The 24,169-nt window shown below is 40.6% G+C and overlaps 1 protein-coding gene across 1 annotated transcript; it reads left to right on the top strand.

Annotated features, from left to right (window-relative positions):
- The first annotated feature begins 1,961 nt into the window (after positions 1-1,961).
- On the top strand, positions 1,962-16,360 carry rlf (RLF zinc finger). Its single transcript, XM_017716733.2, is given in 9 exon segments — positions 1,962-2,147; positions 7,015-7,169; positions 8,227-8,308; positions 9,723-9,858; positions 10,233-10,435; positions 10,700-10,836; positions 11,004-11,145; positions 11,251-16,215; positions 16,217-16,360. Coding segments are annotated over 9 exon segments (6,006 nt in total). The 5' UTR covers positions 1,962-1,985; the 3' UTR covers positions 16,241-16,360.
- The last annotated feature ends 7,809 nt before the right edge of the window (positions 16,361-24,169 follow it).

Genomic DNA, 24,169 nt, shown 5'->3' with positions numbered 1-24,169 from the left:
ACATAATTATATAACACAAGTAAATAATGGATGTGTGTTATATGTAAAATATATATTACAAAAAAGAGTCCGCACAGCTTTCATGCTTTTGTTTTTACACACTGAGAGAGTCTGCAAATGTGCCTTCAGATCTAAACCAAAATTTGTAAATGTAGGATTTTCTACACCATTTTCATTTTTATTCATTAATCAAAACGAATTTTAATTAAATGAATCATAAAACATGCATGTGGAATCTTTTCAGCTGGGTTAAACATTAGGACAGCATATATCGTTCATAAGACAAAGCTTAATGTTATCAGCCATAAGCCATCAAGTCCACTACATCTACACTCACTGTCCATTCTATCAGCTTTACTGAACTTAATGTTTCACTGCGTAGTTCTACAGTTACAGACTGTAGTCCATTTGTTTCTCTGCATATTCTGTTACCCTGTATTTCAATGGTCAGGACCCCCCCCACCCCCAGGTATTATTTAGGAGGTGGGTCATTCTCAGCACTGCAGTGACGCTGACATGGTGGTGGTGTGTTAGCGTGCATTGTGCTGGAACAAGTGACACAGTCACACAGTCGTATCAGAGGCCCTGACCATCGAAGAACAGAGTACCAGGGGCTAACAAAGTATGTAGAGAAACAAATATAGTCCAAAGTGCTTAAGTACAGCACATTTCACATCATTTCAACTTGCAAATGATTACTAATGACATTTATGAATGTAATTACTCCCAAAAGATGTTTTCAGTGAGGTTACATATTAGCCTGATATTTCTTTCCTTAAAAAAAGGTGAAATCTTCTACCCCATGTTTGATCTATACTTGCAAAAGAAATCCAGAATGTTTTTGTTACAGGACATGATGAAAAAAAAAAAAGTTGCTAGTTTCATATGGAGCCCTTAATGTGACAAGGTGATTATTTGTTAATAAGGTATAGCCACAAATTAATATTTTGAGACCACAATTTACTATACTGAAGCCACAATATGCTTCACTGAGGCCATGACTTACTATATGGAGGCCACAAAGTAGTATATTGAGGCCACAAATGACTATATTGAGGTTACCCTTTACTACACTGAGGCTACAAGTTACTATATTGAGGAGACAATTTGTTATATTGAGGCCACAGTTTACTATATTGAGGTCACAACTTTCTATATTGAGGCCATGAATTACTATATTGATTTTACATTCACATTTACAGCATTTAGCAGACGCTCTTACCCACAGCGACTTATAACAAGTGCTTTGTCTATCTAGAGAAAGTATATTTGCTAGTTACCAATAGATTAGAGAGAAAGCTGGTCCTGAGCTGAGATACTGCTAGAAACAAAAGTCACTGGTGTTACCCAGAGAAAAGGAACAGAGTTGAACACAGAACAGTGCAGTGCAATACAATCAATACTTAATTCATTGCTCATATAAGCGCTGTATAAAGAGCTGTGTCTTCAGTCTGCGTTTCAAGGCAGCGAGAGACTCTGCTTGAAGTCACAAACTAGTATATTGAGACAATTAAATAATATATTGTAATAAAATTACACACACACACACACACACACACACACACACACACACACACACACACACACACACACACATATATACACACACAAAATTCATAAATTGAGGCCAGTACTATATTAAGACCATAAGTTATGAGAAACTGAACTTGTGGCCTCAATTATTAATTCGTGGCCTCGATATATTCATTTATGGCCTCAAAATAGTCATTTGTAGCCTCATATGTTAATTTGTGGCCTCATGTATCAACTCCTGGCCACTGCTTATTAAAAATGAATCACCATGTCACGTTAGGGGCTTCGTACTTTACAAAAAAAAGAGTACAGTTATCATTTTTTATCATTTTTCAAGAATCCGTGCAGTTGTTAGGACCTGGCAACCCTGCCAGAGAATTTGGCAGCCACGCCCCCGCCGCGCGCGCCACGTGACGCGGTGGGCTGCGGACGCGCCGTGGCTCGCGCTGAAGATGGCGGACGGAGCGGAGGCGGAGTGGAGCAGCCCGGCCGAACACGACGCCTTCTGGGCCATGGAGAGCCTGCAGGCCACGCTGCAGCAGCTGGAGGCCGGGCTACGGCACCAGGACGTGTCCGAGGAGTCCTCCACCGAGTACTGCGACAGCTTCTGCCAGGTAACTGTAACGGGAGAGAGAGGGGGGGAGAGAGAGAGCAGGAAAGAAGAAGAAGGAAAAAAAAACAACAGAAACGGTGCAGAGAGGCGGCGGAGGGGTTCTCTATGTGTGCTGTCAGCAGCGCGCTCCCGTGCGCGTTCTCGACATTCATGCATGCGCTGTGTTGTGTAAATATGCGTTAGTTTAGGTCGCAAAGCGTCTCTGGTCGGATCTGCGCGTTTTTTATTTATTTTTGGTAGTAGCAAAGCCAAGGCCATGCAGCCTGCTGGGTGGGTTGGAGTGCGTGTAGTTGGGAAAGACCTTCAACCCCCCCTCCTTCCCACCCACCCCTCCTTAGCCCCCGTCTGTGCAAACACGAAGCTGAAAGTCAGCTTCTTATGTCAATTTCCCCGTTCCACCTTAAATTGTGCAACAGTGCAGCGCCATTTAAGGTGGAACGCGACAATTCTACCGAGAATACAAGGCAACTTAAGCCTCGTGCAAACTACCGTTGCACTGAAGGAAGCGGTGCGCATTAACTTGCAGTTCTGCTTTCTGGCTTTCCTTCTTGTCTGTACTGAACATCAGCCCGTTCACACAACGTGAATGTTACTTTGTTCTTTGTGGGGGTCTCGTTTGTAAGGGGCTTCTCCAGCTGGCTAGTGTGGGGTGGGGCGACTGTTTTTGTCTGTATGCCGCTGGGCAGCATTGGCCTTGACCTGATCTCCCCTTTTTGTGTTTACATACTTATTTATTCATTTTTGCATGACCGTTTTATAAATGGAGTGTGCAACTTTCCCAAGTTCATTATTTCCAGGACACTTGGGCTAGTGCCCCACCTGGGGGACAGTGTGTGTGATCTTGGTCACGTAGCAAAGCTAAGTTTTGCTTGTAGATGGCCGGATCCTGTTGTTCCTCTTTGTGAAATGACACTGAATTTTCCTTATCTTGTCCTTCCAGATTGCAAAGCAAGTTAAGGAAGAAAAATGACTTTTCGCGTGTTTTGTACTCGGCATATAATTGACAAATTTTGAAATGCATGCGTTTTCATATCTGTCTGAAAGTGGCTGGTTTTAGAAGTGCATGCACTAAAACATAGTTCACTACCAAAATAAGTGCAGGGTCGTGCTCCGATCAAGCGTGCGATCAAGCGTGCAAAAGTGTTTCTGTTCAGCTTTTTTTTTTTTTTTTTCTTATGCCTATTTTTTGCACATCTGGCTGAGGGGAGCACAAAATAGCTTCACTCACATTTGTTTCCAGGAAGAACAAACCGCATATTGAGTAAGACATAATAAGCAATGTGTTGAATAATGCAGTAATGTATTAGGGCATTGAAATGAGTTTTCATGCTAAGCATTGTGGGAATTTTTGCCATTCTGGAGTGTCCAGAACTGGAAACGGAAATGTGAGGTGTTGGAGGTTTTTTTTTTGGGGGGGGGGTGGTTGGTATTGTTGAAAAGAGCACCAAAATGGAAACTAGCTTCAACAGGACATGCTCGGTAGCTCTCTCACCAGCAGCCGTGGCGTTGCTGTGGCAACCGCTGTGAGTGCCAGGCCTTTGCGTTTGTTCTGATGGATGCTGTGCTCTCCTGACGGCTCCCCCTCACTTCGGTCTTTGGGGGCCCTGTAGGACAGCCCCAGCAAGGATAAGGCTTTGTGTGCTGTGCCTGCTGTGTTTTAGCGCAGGTCTTTTAAACCTGGCCCTGGATTTCTTCCAGTCTGTGAGCTATCCTGTGCCCTGCTTTCAGAAGTTATTTTTGTGTTCGTTTGACAGATCGCTTGGGTCCAATAAAGTGTAAAAGATGTGCGTAAGTTAATTGACAGATTCTGCACAGACTTGGGGCGTAAAGAGGTTTTAAGTGCAGGTGACTTAAACCAGGCCTTCAGTCTGGATGAGTGTGCCCTGGTTTTAGAGGTTTTAAGTCATATTTATATAGAAGTGTATTAATGTGGCAGGAAATCTCGTTCCTAAAGGTGTTTATTAAAAAGTCGATTGAGATTCTACACAAACCTGTATCCCTAAGAGTTTTATTAGGGTTGGTAGTTTAACAGAGTAATCCCACTTACTTCTGTAGGATTACAAACGCAGCCAATTGAATAACATTTTTTTGAAAAATTGAAAAAAAGTTTTTTTAGCATCACCTAAACACACTGCTCATTTTGAGTACTTTAAACGCAAAGTATTAGTTTGAACTGTCAGATCTAAACACCTGTCCCATAATTTATTTTAAGGAAATATCTGCCAATACTGACACGATGCCAATATCATATCCCTGTTTCTCAGTTCTGCACTAGTGAGGTATTGTCTGCCCTGGTTTCCGTAGTTTGTGATCTGTTCATTTGGCAGATTGTTTTTGTCAAGACAGTTCCTTAAAACTTATCTAGATCAATCTCTACAAGGTGTTTTAAGCACAAGCTACTTAAGTCTGTCACTTTGGACAGCTGAGGTATTCTGTGTGATGAATTCAAAACTTTAACTCTTTTACGCTCTAAAACATTGTTTTGACTGGTCATCTAGGTCTAGTAGACGACTTGGAGATCATGCAAGGGATGGCCTAAATCAGCGGTCCCCATCTAATCCACAAAGGGCTGGTGTGGCTGCAGGTTTTCATTCCAGTCAGGCAGAAGCACCTGATTCTTCTTGTTTAATCAGTTGGTCTTTAAACAGTTGGTTAGTTATATGATGTGTATCCTGCTTGGTTGGAATGAGAACCTGCAGGTATGCTGGCCCTTTGTGGTAAAGATAGGTGACCTATGGCCTAAATTATTGAATCTTTGTTTCATATTTTTGGTACTTTTTGCTACAACCCTAAAGGTAGTGACATGCAATTGGATCAGAACATGTCATGTGCCATGCAGGAGAATACATGGTGCTATCCAAAGCTGACGAGTGTATTTTTAACCATCGTCCTTGAAACTGCTGTATCTTTCATACTCTTGTTGAATCTGGTTTTCAGGGGTGCGAATACTCAGGGGTGCGAAACCTGCCTAAGAATATCCCACAGGGTTAAATATGGAGTGACATTTGCCCCACCAAACTGTCCCTCTCGGTTCTCTCTGTCTTCTGTTCAGGATTTATGACGAGGGGGATTCCCTTTGTGTATGACTTTATGTGTGTATTATGTGTGTGAGAGAGCCGAGAGGAGCAAGTGGGAAATAGCACCGTGCTCGAGGTGCATCCGCTCTGATCCCAAAGGTCCAATCAGTGCTCTCTAGCACTCTAGCAGATGGAGTGAAGTGGAAGTGTTCTATAAGGAGTCTTCTCAAACATGTTCTCCAGAGGGCTCGGTACTCTCAGCTCATTAATGAAGCAGCTTGTTAATCTGTGTATCAAGGGACAAGCTCTGGATGAGGGTGGGGGTGGGGGTGGGGGGGTGCTCGACCCTTCTCCGCAGAGCTGTTCCAAACCAAATCTTAACAACCATCACACTGAAAAGCTCTTCAATCTAAAGAACTATTTAATCATGCAAAGAGTTCTTTGAATCTTCTTTTTTTTCTATTTAGAACCATTTTCTTTACTGAAGAACCATCTTTTAACAAGAACCTTTTTAAAGGGTTCTATATAGCTTCAGGTTCTGTATAGAATAATCTGTCAGTCATGATGTGCAGAGTTCTTTTGAGTTTTAATGGTTCTATTTAGAACCATTTTCTTTACTAAAGAACCCTTGAGGAAAGGGTTCTTTTTTAAGAGTTTAGGGCCAGTTTTCCGGACCCAGATTTGGCTTAATTCTAGACCAAATAGGCGTGTCGGTGGGAAATCACAGTGAAACAGAAATAGTTGAAACTGAAAAAAGTTAACAAATGGGGGACAAAATGTTTTCTTAAAATAAAATGAATAAAGTATTTACAGTGTTAAGACTGCTGTTTTTGAGCGAAATCCAATGCTCTTGCCAGCAGAGAACAGCTGGTCGTCCAAGGCAGTTGAGTTTTGTAGGCCTATTTTTATCTTTGAAATCTTCAGCTTTTTACTCTTTTCAACAAAACTTGAATTTTTTTTTTTTTTTTGCTGGCTGAAATTTCTGTGACTCCCCAGGAAACAGTTGACTTCCAGACCAGGCTTCGTCCATGTTCACAAAACTGGACACCAGTCTACTATTAGGTTACACCTTAAAGGACTTTAATGAAAAACTTTTGAAAGCTGTCTTAACCCTGCCCCAAATTTAAGCACTGAGCCAAGGCCTGTTTGGCATCAGAAGTTGGAGCTACAAGGCTGATGTAGCTAACATGTAGGGGGAAAACAAGTTTTCTTTTTACATGTGGTCAAAAATTACATTTGTGTGTGGGTCGTTGACACATGCATCAAGTTGGGAATGTTAGAATCAATTATAATGTAGTGTTGAATTAAATTGTGGTGAAATTTGAGATTTTGTTATGTGCTGGAAAAGCAGTGGTTCTAAAGCAGTGGGTCTTAAGTCAGTCTTCAGGGACCCCCAGACGGTTCAGATTTTTTGCTCAAACATTTCTGTAACACAGGAAACTTCTGGAGGACTGGTTTGAGAGCCACTGTCCTACAGAATTGTAATTTAATCAGTTATAGGCTTAGCCTGTAAAGTAATTAAGAGACCCTTATTAGTCCCACAATGGGGAAATTTCGCCTCCGCATTTAACCCATCCATGAAGTGAATCACCACATACACTCTAGTGAGTACACTATGGGGCATTGAGCACACTTGCCCAGAGCGGTGGGCAGCCCAATGCGCAGCGCCTGGGGAGCAGTTGGGGTTAGGTGTCTTGCTCTAGGACACCTCAGTCATGTGCTGTTGTAAAATGTAAATGTAACCGGCGACCTTCCGGTCACGAGGCTGGTTCACTAACCTCCAGCCCATGAATGCCCCAAGATGAGTAGCTGAATGACACTTATTTTTTGCTCTCTCCTGGCTGTGTGCAGGCTCTGATGCATTATGCTGGAAGCAGGAACTCTGTGGAGCACGGCCTGTCCTTGCTGGAGGTCTACTGTCTCTCCATTAACTGTTTTGCGGCGGCGAGACCGCACCTGACGGCTGATTCTCCCAACGTTGCTCTCGTACTAAAGAGGCTTGCGCTGTGAGTACTGCATTTACACACATGTTGTATGATTTAACAAGTGAGGGTGGGTGTTTTTACACAAATGTAACACCATGATATGTGAAGGCAATTTAATGATCAACACATCACAAAATTTTTTTTTTTTTGAGGGTTGAAAACTAGCTGAAGTGGACACAATGCACCAGCAAAAACAGTGGTGCCACATTCAAGTAGGAATGCACATGTATGGGAGTTGTGGGCCAGTGCCAAGATCTGGTGTTTTTCATATACATATCTGCTGGGATACAGATAGAGAAACATACATTTGAATTAGCATTAAAGAAAAAAAAAATTACATTTATTTGTAGGATTAAAATGTACCTAAATGAATCAAATAGGAGTAGTAAGTAAATAGTTTGGCCTTGCAGCCCAGCATCACCTAAACATTCTCAATAAATTATTGGTCTGTTGGTGCATGTGAGCGGGTTCTAGTTGGGCTCCGGATTCAAATTTATATTTATATTATAAATTGACAAAAGTATTAATTTACCAGTCAGTTTGGGTTGGTTCTCAAACTTGTGATGATTGGTCAGTTTTATGCTTTGGTGCTATACCTGTGCAGACCTCTACAAAACCTGTCTGTTACTATTCCTCATATATATTTGTGTGGTTAGAACTCAAGAACACCTTAAAAACACAAACATGCTACCTGCTGTCCTAGAAGTAACGATTAATTTGTCTTTCTAGCTTTTAAGTTTTTTCAGGAATCAAAAGAACCCCTTTTGTTACCTTTTAACCACATAGAGTTGCAACAGATGGTTAAGTCAGTTGGGTAGAGCATGCCAACATGTTTACTTTCACTACAGTGTTTTGTATATACATTTATATTATTTCCAGATAATTCTTACAGATTGCGTTATAATAACAGAAGGAAAGGGGCTTTTAATGTTTTTGCTGCAGCAAGTAATATATAAATAATAAATTATTTATGAATTTAACTTCACCTGAATTGACTTGGTCCCTTATGACCTGAGAGAGACCTGGGCAGAGACATTTGGACTGTCACATTCACTAAACATTGCTGTTTTTCTTGTAGGAGCTGTTTTGAGTTGCTTCTCTCTGTACCTCAGAATGAAATCCCTTTTGAAGCCTGGCTGCAGTTCCATGGCTCTGTTCAGGTGAGACACACCTCCTTCGCACCCATTTTTCCCCCACAGATGGTGTCAAAAACAGAAGGTGGTACCCCTTTATGCTTTGCCCAAAATGAGCCGTAAGCTGCATTAAGTGCAGAACTTCTCAGCAAGTGCTACTGTTCCAAGATACGTTTGTTTATCTCTACTTGTAAAATATGGGTTGATTTCGTGCAGAAATTAAAAAGAAAAAAGACTAAACTAATGTAAAAATAGATAGGAAGGCCGAAATGCTGGCGCAGGATTGCTGCAACTCTTGGCTACCAACTAATTACTTTATTGGGCACAGCCTGACTTGTTATCTATGACAATAAATACATTCTCAGGACTCCAGACAAAATATTAGCTTAAGAATCCTCTGGCTCCTAAAGATAAAAAAATCAAATGCCAGGAGCTTTCTTTATGTTCCAGATAACAATATGCGTTAAGCTTTTCAGCCACCTCAGGTCAGCTCTCTGATTTAAGTATCTCTGCTGTCCACCGTGCCTGATTCTTGTCATACATGCATACATTCGTGTCACACATCTTCAACACATCTAGTATTGCTTTTTTAATTAGCAAGATTTTGGAGATTAATTTGGTGAGAGGTAGTTCTTCAGTTGCTATTGAAATTCAATTTGTAATAACTAGTTATCAAAAAAAAAAAACCCCAAAAAAAACAATATTTCAAGGCTGGTACCTGTCACCACTGACAAGTTCATTCATTTTATTACTTGTAAATTTATAATTGTGGTCACAGTTGTGATCTTTTTAGCCCATTCTGTAGCCATTTGGAGAGGGAGGGAGAAAGAGAGGATGCAGGTGTGAACCTCTGGATCCACGAGTCCCCAAGCTGTCCTTAAAAATGTGTTAAGCTAATACAAGTGAATAGGTGTCTGTCTGTGTCTGTCTGTCATATACGCTCATCACAGCAAACCAATAAACACATATAACCAAATAATTAATGGCTAAATAAGAATAGATAATCAATTGATAATAATCAATAAGAATAGATAACATGAATCTTACAAAGGTAAACATGACCCAATTCTTTGATTGTGCACATTTGACATTTTGTTTTGTGAAAAATTTCTCTGTCAGTGTTTTGTACTTTCCGCAAACTGTGCATAACTCTGTACACCTCGTATCTGTGTAGTTACAGATCAATAAACGTTGTTTTACTGCTCTCTTTAACTTTCTCCAGGCAAATCACTATGCACTTGTACTTATTTACAACATAACAGCTACTTATCCATTACAAAATTCATTCAGCTGCTGCTTTTTTTTTGTCAGGTTTATTTTATTTATCGTCAGTCTCATCATGGCTAAAAGCAGTTTTTGTGCATTTGAATGTTATCAGAAAGGTCTGTTTTCATAATTTTGGTTGAATGCCGACTCCAGACAGCAATGTGTTTCTATGCAGGCTGCACATGAAGCCATGTCACAGTACGGGAGCATGGACCTGCAAGCTCTTCTGCAGATCACAGGAGAGGGTGGAGCCTGGAGTAACCCCACCCTTGTTGCCCTCCTCACTGGACAGCCCACAGATGCAGATGAAGGTCTGTAGCTCTCTGTTACTTTGGCCTAGTCATACCCCACACCTGAAATGTAGGACAAAAGTAGATAAAACTTGTCAAGCCAGTAGTAGATTTTATCAGAAGCCTGAGTTCTGAGTTCTTTTGCTTAGACTCGGCATACTCTCTAAATAAGTACAAAAATAAAATTGACATTTTGTCATACTTCAGCAGCTTCAAAGAAATGGAGCAAAATTCTGTCTCTTGATTGTAACTGTATATAAATTAATGTGTTTTTGTGAAAAACTGAAATGCATACTTTGTCAAATGTAAACACTGTGGAATTACAGGTTACAAAGCCCCTCAAAAAACACTTTCTGATTCATTGATTTTCTTCTGTATACTGTTGTCTCCTACAGTGAATGCTTATCTTGCTCTGGAAGGGGATGACTTTTTGGAGATGAGGATCAAGCACTTGGAGAAAGTCGGAGAGGTTGAGAAGGCTTTGATTCTCACTAAAGCCTGTGGCAACTGCAGCTTGCTGCCTGGTCAGGCCAACTTTCGCCAAACCTTTGTCACACAACTTTGCCAACTGCTGCCCAGTGAGGAGGCTATTGTGGAGGTAATGCATCTTGTGATTGGGACTGTATAATAACATTTATTTGCATGGCCGTTTTAAAATGGCTCATGATAAATACATCATTAAGGTCTGCAGAACCATGTCTAACATTAGATCAGCGATGCATCTTCCTCAGAGAGGAATCAATATTTTTCTTTTTTTTCCCCTTTGGCTTCAACATAAGACACTTATACGTAAAAATCTTTTACTTGCATGTAAACAATATCCATTCATTCATTTATTTGCATGTTTCTCTTGTCCTGTTAGATATCCAGGCTGGATGGCAAGGATGTTCTGGACATCATTTGCAATATGGAGACAGAAGGTGATGAGAACACAGCCTTCATCCTTTGTACCACTTACTTCACCCAGCAACTACAGCAAGAAAGTCTGTACTGCTCCTGGTGCGTTTAAAAAAAATTTTTTTTTTTACTTTTAATACCTCTCACATATTCAATTAATCTTTTGTTCCACCTTCAGTAGAGCTTATCCAGACTTGATGCAGATTGCAGTGAGAGTGATCACATCTGAATGTATCTGTGCTTTGTTTTTCTTTGTGGTTCTCTTTCAGGGAGTTGACGCTGCTTTGGAGCAAGCTGCAGAGAAGAATTGATGGATCCCTTGAATCATTCTTAGAACGGTGCCTCCAGTTTGGGGCTATAGCTAAGACAGTCTACCATCTGCTGTTCCTCATCCGAGTAATACAGACTGAGGTGAAAAATTGTATTTATATCCTGAGAGTCATGCTATTCTTTTTTGGCTTTATCTACACTGAGAAGCCCAACTGAAAATGTCTCCCATTTGCTTCTTGTTTCCAGACAATGCACTTTGGTTTGGCAGTGTCAGTCGAACTTTGTGTCAAAGCCCTTCAACTTCCACGACAAGAGGACACAGAAACCAAAACAACTGTCTGCAAAACTGTTGCGTGCCTCCTTCCAGATGATTTGGAGGTGCTGCGGGCCTGCCAGCTCACGGAGTTTCTCTTGAGCCCCTCGAGAGAGGTGTTTGACAGCCTTGAGGATCTTTACAGGCGTCCAGATCAAAAGTATGATGAGGAGAACGCAATTATCTCTAATTCGTTGCGCTGTGAGCTGCTCCTAGCTCTCAAAGCCCACTGGCCATTTGACCCTGAGTTCTGGGACTGGAAAACCTTAAAGCACTACTGTATTAAGCTGCTAGGACTGGAGCCTGAGGAAGACGAGAGTGAGGGTGTGGAGGATGTGCCCAGTGCTCAGCCAGTGACGACTCAAGAGGACGAAAGTGCTGAGAAAGAGGATGAAATTGAGACTAATGAGTATGGTCATGCCGAACAAAAGGAGAACAAGCAGCATGAAGGAAATGTTAAGGTACAGCATCAGGGAAGTGCAAAGAAGTTACAGCTTCAGAACTCTCCAAAGAAAGAAGTACTTTGGACTTCTGAAAGGGCCAAAAGGTGGCAGAAATATAAGTTCCTCTGTCAGATATGCCAGAAGGAGGTGATTGAGCCACGATTCCTCCATCACTCGAGAAAGCATTTGACAAATGATGTATGGACATGTCCTGTGTGCCTGCAAAAATTTGAAAGTAAAGATGACCTTGTTCCACATTCCAAAGAACACCTTCGAATGCCTACCAGAGTCTGCCATTTGAGAAAGAAGAAAGTCAAAAAGAAGGAGACAAGTGTAAAAAAGAAGTTGGAGTTTGCAGTGGAGACAGAAGAGGATGATTTTAATGACCTGGAGCCTGGCCAGATACCCTTGGACCCATCCCTAGTCATGTACTACCAGTCTACGCATGATCCTGTTGTGTTGGAACATATTTTGGAGCAAGCTGCCACTGTGCCTAAAAAGCAGACAGATGATGATGATTACATCACATTTGATTACATTTATAAACACTTTAAGCTACAGGATCGTGAGATTTATCCATGCCCTGCCACGGACTGTTCAAGGACTTTTAAGCTTTACAAGTACTTAGGAGTTCACCTGAAGAATGAGCATGAAGATTCAGACCCAAACGTCAGACATTACATGGAGATGAAAGACCGTCGGGAGAAGTGCACATTCTGTCGCCGAACATTTATGAGTTCCCATCACCACAGGCAGCACCGTCGCATGCATTACGGAGAGCATCCATACATGTGTGTGGTCACAGGGTGCCATGGCCGTTTTGACACCACCAACGAACTCCTTGCACACAAACACAGCCATGGCTTTCTGCTTGCCTACCACTGTGAACTCAAGGGCTGTAGTCTCTCCTTTTGTGACCTGGGTCAGCTATATCATCATGAGGCTCAGCACTTCCGTGATGCAGCATATACCTGCACCAGTCTAGGTTGCAAGAAGTTTTACTACTGTCGTAAAGAATTCCTGAAGCACTTAGACACTCATGGCATCACCTTCTCAGAGAAGGACTTTGAGGCACAGAGGAAAGCAAAAAGAAAACTTTTGCTTCCTGTTGCAGAGGACGATGATGGTTGTAAAGTGTCCCAAGAGTCAAAAAAGGAATTGTTGAATGGGGCACAAAACAAACTCTCACCATCACGACACTTGGAATGCAAGGAGTCCAGAGGTTCACTGACTTGTGTTGCTGTCTGTTTCGATGGTAAAAAATTCACTTGTGGCCTGGAGAAATGTGGCAGGACCTTTAACAAAGCAAGAGAGATCCAGAAGCACTTGAAAATTGTACATCCTGATCAGTTTAAAGAAGAGAACAAGGTTTGCAAAGTAGAAAATGAAGAACATTCAAAGGACAAGTTTGTTAAAGACAGTAAAAGCAGTCGAGACGGAAGTCCAAGTGGTTCATCCACCCAGGGATCTAGTCAGGAAAATGTTCTTTTGTCTTCAATAGATTCTGTGCAGTTTCAATCAGCATCTTCCTCAAAACTCAGTGCTCATACAAGTCACTCAGAACTCAGTGATGCACTGACTGAAATTGTGCTAGGCCTTAGTCAGCTAAGCCTTAATTCTGCTGTCTCCAGCAGCGTTCGACGTAATCCACGCAGAGATAGTTCAGAATCTAAAGTGCCACAGGTGTCCTGTCCCACGACTTCAAATGTTAAGTCTCCTGCCAAAGCAACACCCAACATAATCGGAAGTAAATCTCAACAGGCACCTACTGATTCAAAGAGGCAGCTGTGGAAGGCAGAATCACCTTGTAAGGCAGAGTCACCATCTTCACCTAGAGAAGCCAACTTTGATAATCAGGCAGACGATATTGTTTTCCAGCAGCCAAGCAAGCCTTACACTTGTGATGTTGATAGCTGCGGCTATGAAAGTGTGACTAGCAATGCACTGGTGCATCACTATGTCACAAAGCATGGATATAACGAGGAGGAAGTAAAACAGAAGGATATTTTTAATCCTCTCAAGTTCAGACCTTTCAAGTGCCACCTCTGCTCTAAGGGCTACAAAGAAAGGAAAGAGCTGAAGGCTCATTATCGCCTTAAGCATAACAAAAACATGGCAGTTGCAGAACAAACAAACTGCCCTTTGGCAAAGAAGTCTGTGGATACTCCTGCTCTGCAGGCTCCGGCCAAACCAAACAACAAAGAAAGTTTGGGATCTTTGAAAAAAAAGGCTGAGGCTACTCCTTCTCTGCAGGCTCCAACCAAACCAAACAGCAAAAAAGGTTCAGGATCTTTGAAAGCAAAAGAGGTTCCTGTGGAGAAAAAGAGTGTTCCTGCTTTGAAAGACAGAACTGTAAACAAGGAGAGAGAGATGGTGTGGGTGGGTAAGAAGGAGAGAAGAGATGACAAAATTATGAATGAGGAGAAGAAACCAAGGAGTAGACAGCCTTCATTGTTGAAACATGGCCCTGCTGAGGGCAGAACTGCTGTAGAGGGTATCGTGCAGGAGAGAAGGGCAAGCCAGCGTTTGGTGACAAAAGGGAATAAGTGCATGGATGATGCAGGGGAAGATGAATCCTACTACTGTGTACACAAGGGCTGTGGTGCGGCGTTCATGAAGCAGTACAGTCTTCTGCGCCACTTGCAAAATGTACACCACTACAACACCTCCCAGGTGTGTTGGGATGAGGATGATGATGTTTTCCATTGTAAATACAATGGATGTAATAAGCAGTTCAATTATCTCTCTACTCTGAACAGACACTACCGCAAAGAACATCAAGTATCGGAGGAACCCATTCCGAGATTCAGGTGTACCTATGCGAACTGCAATGCCACCTACCACCTGAAGAGCAGCCTTTTGCGTCACACCAATCAGACGCATCAGAACCAGACTCCGATAAAGCCCATAGCCCCATCTTCAGCCCCACCTTTACAATCCAAGTTCAGCAGTTTCAAAAAGCACATCTTCTACAGGCGCTGTGACCACTCCGTTCCCCTTGTGGTGCGTCTTCAAAGCGCCCATAAAAGAGATGGGTCCAACAGTGGCTGCCAGAAAAAACTGATCATTACACCCTCCTCTCAGTCATCAAAGGTCTCCCAAAGGTCACCTCTCAAGCAGTCTTTAAGGTGCTGCAGTACAGATTGTGGCACTAGTCAGACTGAGAACTTTGAACCTATTGAAGAAGCACCAGAAGAGGAGCCATGTGCCAAGTCCAAGGAAAACGGGGATGAATTTGTTTATCGAACACCTGAGGAGGCACTGCAGATGTGCCAAGATCGTTGCTTGCCTGGGGCTTACCCTTGCATGGTGCAGAACTGTGACTCTGTGGTATCCAGTATCAAAAGTATGCGACGACACTATATAAGAGTTCACAAAATGATGCCTTCCATGTTGTCCCAAAATCAAGACAAGCTCTTTTACACAGCTGAGAAGCTAGAAGAACTCATACAAAAGAAATCTGCGGTGTCTGCTTTACCCGATTTGACAAGAGTTCCTAATGGTGTCCTCAAAATGGAGTATCAATCTGAGCCTGAGAATCCAGGAGGTCCTTCCGTGCCTATGAGCCTCCATTCTATCAAAACGGAATCGATGGGAAAGGAGCTTGTGGAATTCTCAGGGGAGCTGTCTCCTGATAGCAGTGTACTGATTGTTGCAGATGATGTGCTTTATGGGGAGTCTAACGGGCGTGCTGTTGAGCTTCTTGACCAGGGAAATCCAGCTCAGGAGGAGCAATTGTCTCAGGAGCGACCAAAAACAGAGTCTCCAGCTCCTCCCCTTGTGCCTCCTCCACCGCTAGACCTTTCTCCACCATCCAAGCTTAGAATAACTGTTGACGATGTTTCACAAGAACCTTTGGGCAGAGAAAGCAAACCAGTTAGTGTCTCTACTACCATCTGTATACCTGCAAGTCCTACCCCGACACGACAGCCTCTCAGGCGAAAAAATTCTGAACTCTCTGAGCCACTACCCACTGTGCCTCACCCACCAGCCCAAAAAGATCAAGTGACGCACAGCTTGTCCCCAAAGGCGTTTGACATCGCAACTTATAAGCCTTTGGGATTCGAGTCCTCATTCTTGAAGTTCATTCAGGAAAAGGAAGAGCATTTGCGATGCGACAAGGTGCGGACAGTGGCAGTCTTGAACACCTGCTATAAACCAGAACCTACACGACGACGTGATCTTCACCGACGCAATGGCTCAGTCAAGGAAAATGACCAGAGAGGACCGGTCATCTCCCGTGGTAAAAAGTCTCGATCATTACACCTTAAGCCCTTGCTCTCTAAAGGGGAGTGCAGCTCCATCCAGAACCTACGTTTTATTTTGGAAAGGGCTTTGAGGGGCTGTGGTGACCAAGCTATAAAACAGCTTCAGTTCCTTAAGCCAGTAGTAGTTTTAGAAAGACCTAAGTCTTCTGCTTCATTTCTTCATCTTGTACCCCCTGAAACAAAAGCATAAACTGCTGCTTGGGACTATTTAAGGCAGGTAAACGCTTGCCTACTCTTTTAAAGTTTTATTTTATTATTATTATTATTATTATTATTATTATTATTATTATTATTATTATTATTATTATTATTATTATTTGTGATCTAAATGACTTCCACAGGTGTTTTTTTTTTTTTTTTTTTTTTTTTACTACGTCATTATTACAATTTGGTTGTTTTGATTTGCCAAACTGCAAGGTTAAATACCTTGATTGCCATACAAGGAAAATGTTTATATGTGTAAATAAGATCCAATAAAAAAACTGGGAAAGGAAAACAAAGTATGTTGTATTTTTTCCATTCATTTATGCTAGCACTGTTTTGGTGTAATTATTTATTATAGAGGCATTCTGAAACTCATTTGTCTTTCCAGTATCTGTAACGGTTTTATTCCAGCTTCTCAAAGAATATGTATTACCGTAGAATGGTGTGATCAGTGCTTTTTAAAAAAAGTTTTGTGACCAGGAAGGCAGTGACTGCCAATCAGAGGGTGCATGTCTGAGATTCTTGCAAGGTTAACCAAGAATATGTTTTAATTTTGCAAGCCAGACTTGTGCCTATCAGCACATGGGCTCTGGAGTAAATAACAAAATCGAATCACAAGGTAAGCAATTACAGACTTAGGCTTGTAGGGTCAGAAGATTTTCAAAATGGAGCTGTAGCAAAAACATACTCGGAGCAGGTGAATGTGTTCTAAACCTGCAGGGATATCTCACTTAAATCTACTTAATCCTTTAAAAAGAAAACTAAAAATAACTTAGATTTAATGATGATTTTAATGAAGATGAACATCACGCATCTTTTTTTTTTTTCTTCAATCCAGTGTGTATTCCTCTCTGTTACTGCGCAGCACAAGAAACTACCTGCAGTTCTTTGTTTCCCATCTCACTGATAATGTGAATGGAGCATCTGAGGCTGAGACTCAGCCTTTGTATGGGTTGAAGTCTTCCCATATCCCTAGGGTTTGTTAGGTTGTTGAGTCAATAATGGGCTTGTTTTGGTTGATTTCAGTCTTTGTTCAACCCAAACCACGTTGTTTTTCTGAGCTTGGGTGAGTTGATACTGGGTGGTTTATCTCTAGGACCAGGATTAGGTACCTCCGATTTAATAATTAAAAAAAAAAAAAAAACAACCTAGTTATCTGAACAGATAACTGAACTCTTACTGCTTTTGGGTTCAGTGCTGTTCTTGAGGCAGCTGTCAGTGCTAGCCAAAACAGCAGCTCATGATAAAAATTTGTTGTTCAACAGGTTAAGGGAACTGAACTTCAGTTGTGGATGCTCTCTGCATCTGATTTAACTCATGACGGGCTCAATAATAAACTGCATCACAGTGGGGGAAACACTAAGTTGAGGATTCACAGCCTGCCTGTTTTAGTACATCCCAGTTTGAATAATGCCCTGGGATTCTACTTGGGTAATACTTCTGCAGTTTTGTGATAATGGGTCGGTTGGGGTTAGAATTGGACTCAAAACTTGATGTGGTTCAGGTTGATAAATTTTTTGCTCTGGTTGGATTCAGACTGAAAACTTGGTTGTCTGAGAGGATTCACGTCATCTCCAGGGCAAAATTTCAGGCTGTGTTAAATAAGAAATCCATGCTGTTTTTTTACTGTTCTCTTTTTTGGTTGTTGCATGAGTCAGTTGTTGCATAAGGCATGCTTTTAAATAAGCCACTATGGGTTTGGTGTGTACCAAGTTATGTAATCTAACACACATGTGTAATGCATTTTTGGCTTCCACTAACTTAGAAACCACTAGACCTGTCCCATTTTGGTGAGGTTCAACAATGTCTGCAAAGACTAACAAGAGCAAGCTGATACTGTTTCAGTATCAGAAGGGCTTTTGGTAGGGGACTGGTACTGTTACATTCCTCAGCTAAGTTCACATGGGGCAAAAGATGCTGGTAACCACTCCTTTAAACCTTAAAATGAGAAATAGGTAACCCTACAACCTTGTTGGTTCAAATGAGGACCAGAAGACAAGAAGGCTGTGGGTTCCTGTTTCCTGTTTGTATTTAGAGTTGGCAGGATACGCTACAGACGAACAGCACATACTATCACTGATTATAGAAAAGAGTTGGGATCCTTTTTTACTGCTTATTAAAAAGCTGTAGTAATAGAGCATCTCCATTCACTGTATGTGGCCACCAGATGGTGACAGTGTCACATTTAAAACTGGTAGTGCTGGAGATTTAGCACCTTTGAGGATTTAGCTCCAGTCTTAATAGAACACAACTGATTCAGGTAAAGAAGGTCTTCAGGGGCATCTGAACATTACAACCAAGTGTGCTGGTTCAACTCCGGGGTGGTAGACCTACAGGACTGGGCACCTCTGATGTAAAAGAAGGCTAAATTATCTGAATGATTGCAGATTTTCACTTTAATCTGCACTTGCTCCATTTAGGTTCAATGCTGGCCAATAAACAGTTGTCTAATATCAGCACATCATAGGAATAGATATTTTGTATACCCCAGCAGACCTGAGCTTCAGTCGTGGAAGATTGCTGCTCTTTCCTTGCTTTAGCACCTGATTTAACTCATGAAGGGATTTTAAATTCATTGTAAGAGAGTAGAAGAGCAGGACACTCATTTCAGTACCTGTTATAACAAGTCCTTGTAAAGGTAGGCGATATGGCAAAAATGTCACAATACTTCAAGACTTTTTCACAATACACAGAATTCATCATGGTGTTTTGTATTTCTGAAATTTAATCAACATGACTTTAAATTAAAGTTGGAACACATACCTGAAGTGCCACATATTACAAAACTACAAAGAAGCATCTGGAACTGTAATGATTTTTTATGAAGTGTTTAACAAACTGCGCTGTACTAAATTCACTGATATTATGTTCCCCTTCAAAGAGACACGAACATTCACACAAACTACACATCTACCCAGTTTTGATGTTCTACTCCAGATATTGGATCTGAAGCAGCTTGATTTTCTGCTCTCTCTCAAAGATGAAAGCTTTGAGTGCTGTTTATCTGATTGGTGTCTACCAGTTTCTCTGTAGCTATAGTATCCGGAACCTGCTTAGACTCCTACTTGTATTCACAGTCAGTGACGTATCTAGAAGATCTAAAAGGAGTAATGTTTTTTTTTTTTTTTAATCTCACAAAATTGGTCTCCTTGTAAATCAAAGCATGATTGGTTGAGTCCTGTGTCACTTCCTAATTATGTTGGTAATTAATCTAATGTGTAAGGCCTTCAATTCAGCTCCTTAAGTTCTAATTAATGGGAAACCTCACTTGGCTGTATATACCTAGATACCACAGAGAAAACAATGCTGATTGGACAGTTCAGGACTTGAACCGCATTTGTTCCAACCAAAACTATTTCCAAACCAAAACAAAACATTGACATAGAATATTACTGTAATACTTTCAGAACTTAAATACAATTATCATAATAATTCTTTTAAATAAAAACTCAAATTCCATACATGTATTTTGTATTCTAGTTCCCAGAAATAATTAGGCCTTCTCTGAAGCACTAGAAGGTCATGAAGATTCTCCATTGACTTTTGACATGTTTTGTTCATGTTATAATATGCAAGTGCAATATTAAAATCACTTGATTTTAAGTGAAGTATCAACATGTGCTGAAATGCAGCTAAAATCTCTTTAAAAAGTGATACATGATACAGAGAGGATCTGATCACCAGAAAAGGACAAATCAGATAAGGACATCCCTCTCTTTTAAACATTCTTTGAATAATAATGAAATATATTAATATAATAAAATATTAATGTTAATTTCTGAAAAAATGTGCAAAGCAAAACAGTGTATAATGACATTGGTCTGTCCAGCGATAATCAACCCACTAACAGAGACCCCTAAACACCTGGAAGGGTCTGTTATAGAGTCTGGTCAGCTCTCGTTCCAGGAGCTGCACGTTTCGATACGTGATCAGCTGCATCGCACCTGTCCACCATGCAAGATACCCTGCGCTGGATATCAGTCTTCCATTGTTGTCCATGCAACAGTATGCAGTCCAGAAGTGACTGGGTATTGTAACTGTAATTAGACCAAAACTGAAGTTTACTATTTGATACCTATAAGGGCCACATTCAGACAATTTAAGCAATATAGGACAGATTCACATTGTACAAGTGAAGTTTTCAATGAGAGAGACGTGTTTTGTTCACTGTTTAAAACCAGACATAATTCTGGAGTGGAAATCACTGCATGGGCTTCTGAAAACCACTGTCTGTGAACACAGTTCATTACCATATCCACAAATGCAAGTTAAAACTCTAAAATGTAAAGATGAAACCATATATAAACAGGATCCAGAAATGCTGCCACCTTCTCTGGGTCTGAGCTAATTTAAAATGGACTGAGGGGAAGTGGAAAAGTGTACTGTGGTCCTACAAATAAAAATTTGAAATTCTTTTTGGAAGTCATGAACACTGTGTTCTCCAGGTTACCACTCAGCTTGTTATCAGTGTACAGTTAAAAAGCCAGTAATTATTATGGTATAGGGGGGCATTAGTGCACAAGGTGACATGCAAGGTGCCACACATTTTCCCTGGCATGTTTAGTAAAGGTGGAAAACTACTTAAAACTCACTTTGTGACTTTCTTGATTGAAAAATAAATATCAGATATCAAAGCTAAAGCTAAAGCTGGAAGCTGGCAGGTATGTGCACAGTAAGACAATACGGTCTCTCTACAGCCTATAGGAAAAATCACCATATTTCTTTATTGAAAAATAAATATAATTTTAGGTCAATATAAGCTGTTCCCCTTGAACAAGCTTATAGAAGTCAAATTGAAAGCAAATTATGACAATGTCAGCAATCTTTTACTGAAAAACCCCTTGTCCCCCCATGAATCTGTACCAGTAGTTGGTTAGCTAGGCATCATTAAAACAGCTATAATTTCAATATATCGTCTTAATTTCAATGACATCATCGAAATGAGGTCAGTGTGCTCAGTAACTACAGTGACTGCCTTGCAAACAGTTTATAACTGTGGCCACCCACACACTTCATCACCCCAGTATGAATGAGGAATGCAGGCATGTTATCCTTTTTATTCTTATTGCCAAACCTTTTAGCAAAATATTGTTTCAAAATATTGAAAACATAGTACTGCTATGTTTTCAGGGCGTTTCCACTGCCTGAGGGCCCTCAGATCATGGCCACCAAATACTGGTTTTTGGCCTTGTCTCTTACATACAGAGATTTCTCTAGACTCCCTGGATCTTTTAATGTTACTATGAACCGTAGATGATGAAAAGCAAAAAGCAAAATATTGCTATTTTACATTGAGAAACTTTATTCTTGAATTGTTGCACTATTTCCTTCTGTAGTCTTTCAATTAAGTACAGGGCTTAAATGATCTGCATATCAATGCATCCCAAACTTTTTGGAAATGGGGTTGTAAAATTACAACCATGTTCAATACAGTTTGAATGGATTTATGTATAAGAGGCTTTTGACAACTCACAAAAACACCAAAGGCATAGCTGTTTTTGTAATCTTTACCTCTGTTGTTGATAGTCTCTTGAGATGGCACCACTCCTGTTACAATGTAAGCTTGGTTCCCATCACAGTTGTCCTGAATGATCCGATTTACTGGCTGCTCAACCTGGTTGAACCATTGGATGTTGAAGCTTCCAGTCTGTGGTGCTGCGTTGGTGAGGGTGAAGGTAGCTCTAACTCCTTCTGCGTTGTTGTTATGATATGCAGGATATAAATGACCCCTATCCATTCCACTGTTTACATAATCTCTGTCGACCGCCTGCTCGTCAGTGGAGAGCTACACATCAGATTTTTCAAATAGTTAAAATGTATTATTTTTATTTTGTTAGTCCTTAAAAGGTGTGCAAAAACTGTAGCAAGAGTCCAGCATAAACTTTAAACCTTGATATTATATGATATTACTATAGTCTTAAGCAATGTAGTTAAAATACAGTATATAGCACAAACATTTACTCACGTCTGGTTCAGTCCTCCATCGATCAACTCGATCAATTGGTGTGTGAAGAACATGGCGATAGGCAGAGTACACAGGAATCCTATTCTGAGTGTCATAAAGAGTGGCAAATCTATCAATGTTCAAATAATTCTGACAGATCTGCCGATAACGCTGACCAGCCTGCAGAATGGTGGGTATAATACGGCCATTAGGAGTGTTCAGGAAAAACTGAGGACAGCCATTTGGTAGAGCAGCCCAAAAATGCTTCACCAGCCTGCAGGAAGCCAGTGAGCTGAAGGCCAGCAGAAGAATCAGTGGGAGATGCTTCATCATCAAGTAGACATCTCTGAAGTCTGAAAGAAACCAATGAAGATATATATATATATTTTTTTAAGATTTAAGTAGTTTTTAAAAGTTTTTTTTAGTTAGATTTAGCATGAGTTTAATTTTTAAATAAAAAATGCTGTTCCACGTTTTAATGTTACCACCACAGTTTTAATCTGTCTGGAGCCTTATTTTAGCCACGCCCCTGCATTTAAGATTCCATTGTATTGAAGTAAATGTGTCCCTGAAAATTAGAGCATAACATTAAGAATTGTTACATATGTTCTGCAGTTTGATAAACTTTTTTCTGTGCGAACAGCCATTCAAAGACGTATATCATTATTGTCAGAGGAAAACCTCGTATCTCCATTTTTGACATTTTTCAGTTTTTGACAGAATTTGAAAACACTCGTGGCCTTTTACAATGTATGTAAATTTCATGATGAATGGACTAAAAGAAACAGCCCAAAATAACTTGGAAAGACGCCTGGTTCCATTGACTTGCATTAAAAGTAACGTATGTTTTATCTTTCTCCTGTAAAGCTATCATTTTGGAGGTTTTCTTCCGACAGCAGCAATATGCTGGTCATGTACTTGTCACTACTGAAATTAAAATTTTAAATTTAAAAATTTGGTATAAGCATCATTTAAAGCAAAAGGTATTTATTCTAAATTGAACTGAAAACAGATGTATAAATAATGTCAATGTAAATGATGAAGAAATGTTTACTCTTGTGCCAAAATAATAAAAAAAAAAGCTTCAAACAATCAAATATACAAATACAGGACAATATTTACCTGTAGCTTACCTGAAATGCTTGCTGTTTAGTAATTTCACAAAATCTTCTCAGTCTCAGAAGAGAAGGCATAACCTGGTATTTAACAAAATGTCAAGTAAACCACGCCCATCTTGGACTTCTCCAAGGTGACAATGTTTTCACAGTTCAAGCCTTATCTCAAAATTAAGTAGTAATCCCATGTATGAACGCTGCTCTTCCTAGTTTCAGTAGATAAATTTCATTTCAGCTTTTTCAATCCCTTTCAGTTTGCTTGGCTACATCAAAATAAAGGTTGAATGATTGATTGATTGATTGATTGATTGATTAAGGCATGCAGTTAGTACCATGCTAACTGGTGGGGTAGAAATTTCCATTGTATCAGCATTGTAGCTCCAATGCTAAAACTAAAGAAGCATGTCTTGGCAGATTAGCTACATTTTGGGTCATGGTAGAAACAGGGTATATTATCTTTTTGGCCATTCAAATTTTTTAAAGCATGGTTCTTGAATGTTGACTGGATGGGTGCTGGTGTCTCAGGCTGCAACATTCTGGTTTCTCCTTTTTAGTTATAGCTTACAAGGTTACAGTTAGTCTCTGTTTGTTATAGTATTCTTGTGGTACCATACACAGTGACTCTACTTGTAGGTCTAGTAGAAGAGCTTAACTAAAAAGGGGGAACTAGAAGGTGGCAGCCTGAGACATTAGCACCAATCCAGTGTACAGGTATTTGAATAGTCAGTGATGTGTGGTATTATCCACAAAGGGCCGGTGTGGCTGCAGGTTTTCACTCCAAACAAGCTGGAGCTCACCTGACTCCACTTGTTTAATCAGTTGTTCTTAGTCTTCAAACATTTCGTCAGGTGATCGTCCGCTTTGCTGGAGTGAAAACC

Source organism: Pygocentrus nattereri, chromosome 10 (genome assembly GCF_015220715.1).
Source record: "Pygocentrus nattereri isolate fPygNat1 chromosome 10, fPygNat1.pri, whole genome shotgun sequence".
Taxonomy (NCBI): domain Eukaryota; kingdom Metazoa; phylum Chordata; class Actinopteri; order Characiformes; family Serrasalmidae; genus Pygocentrus; species Pygocentrus nattereri.
Note: the sequence above shows the minus strand (reverse complement) of the source record. Positions and strands in the feature narration are given on the sequence as shown.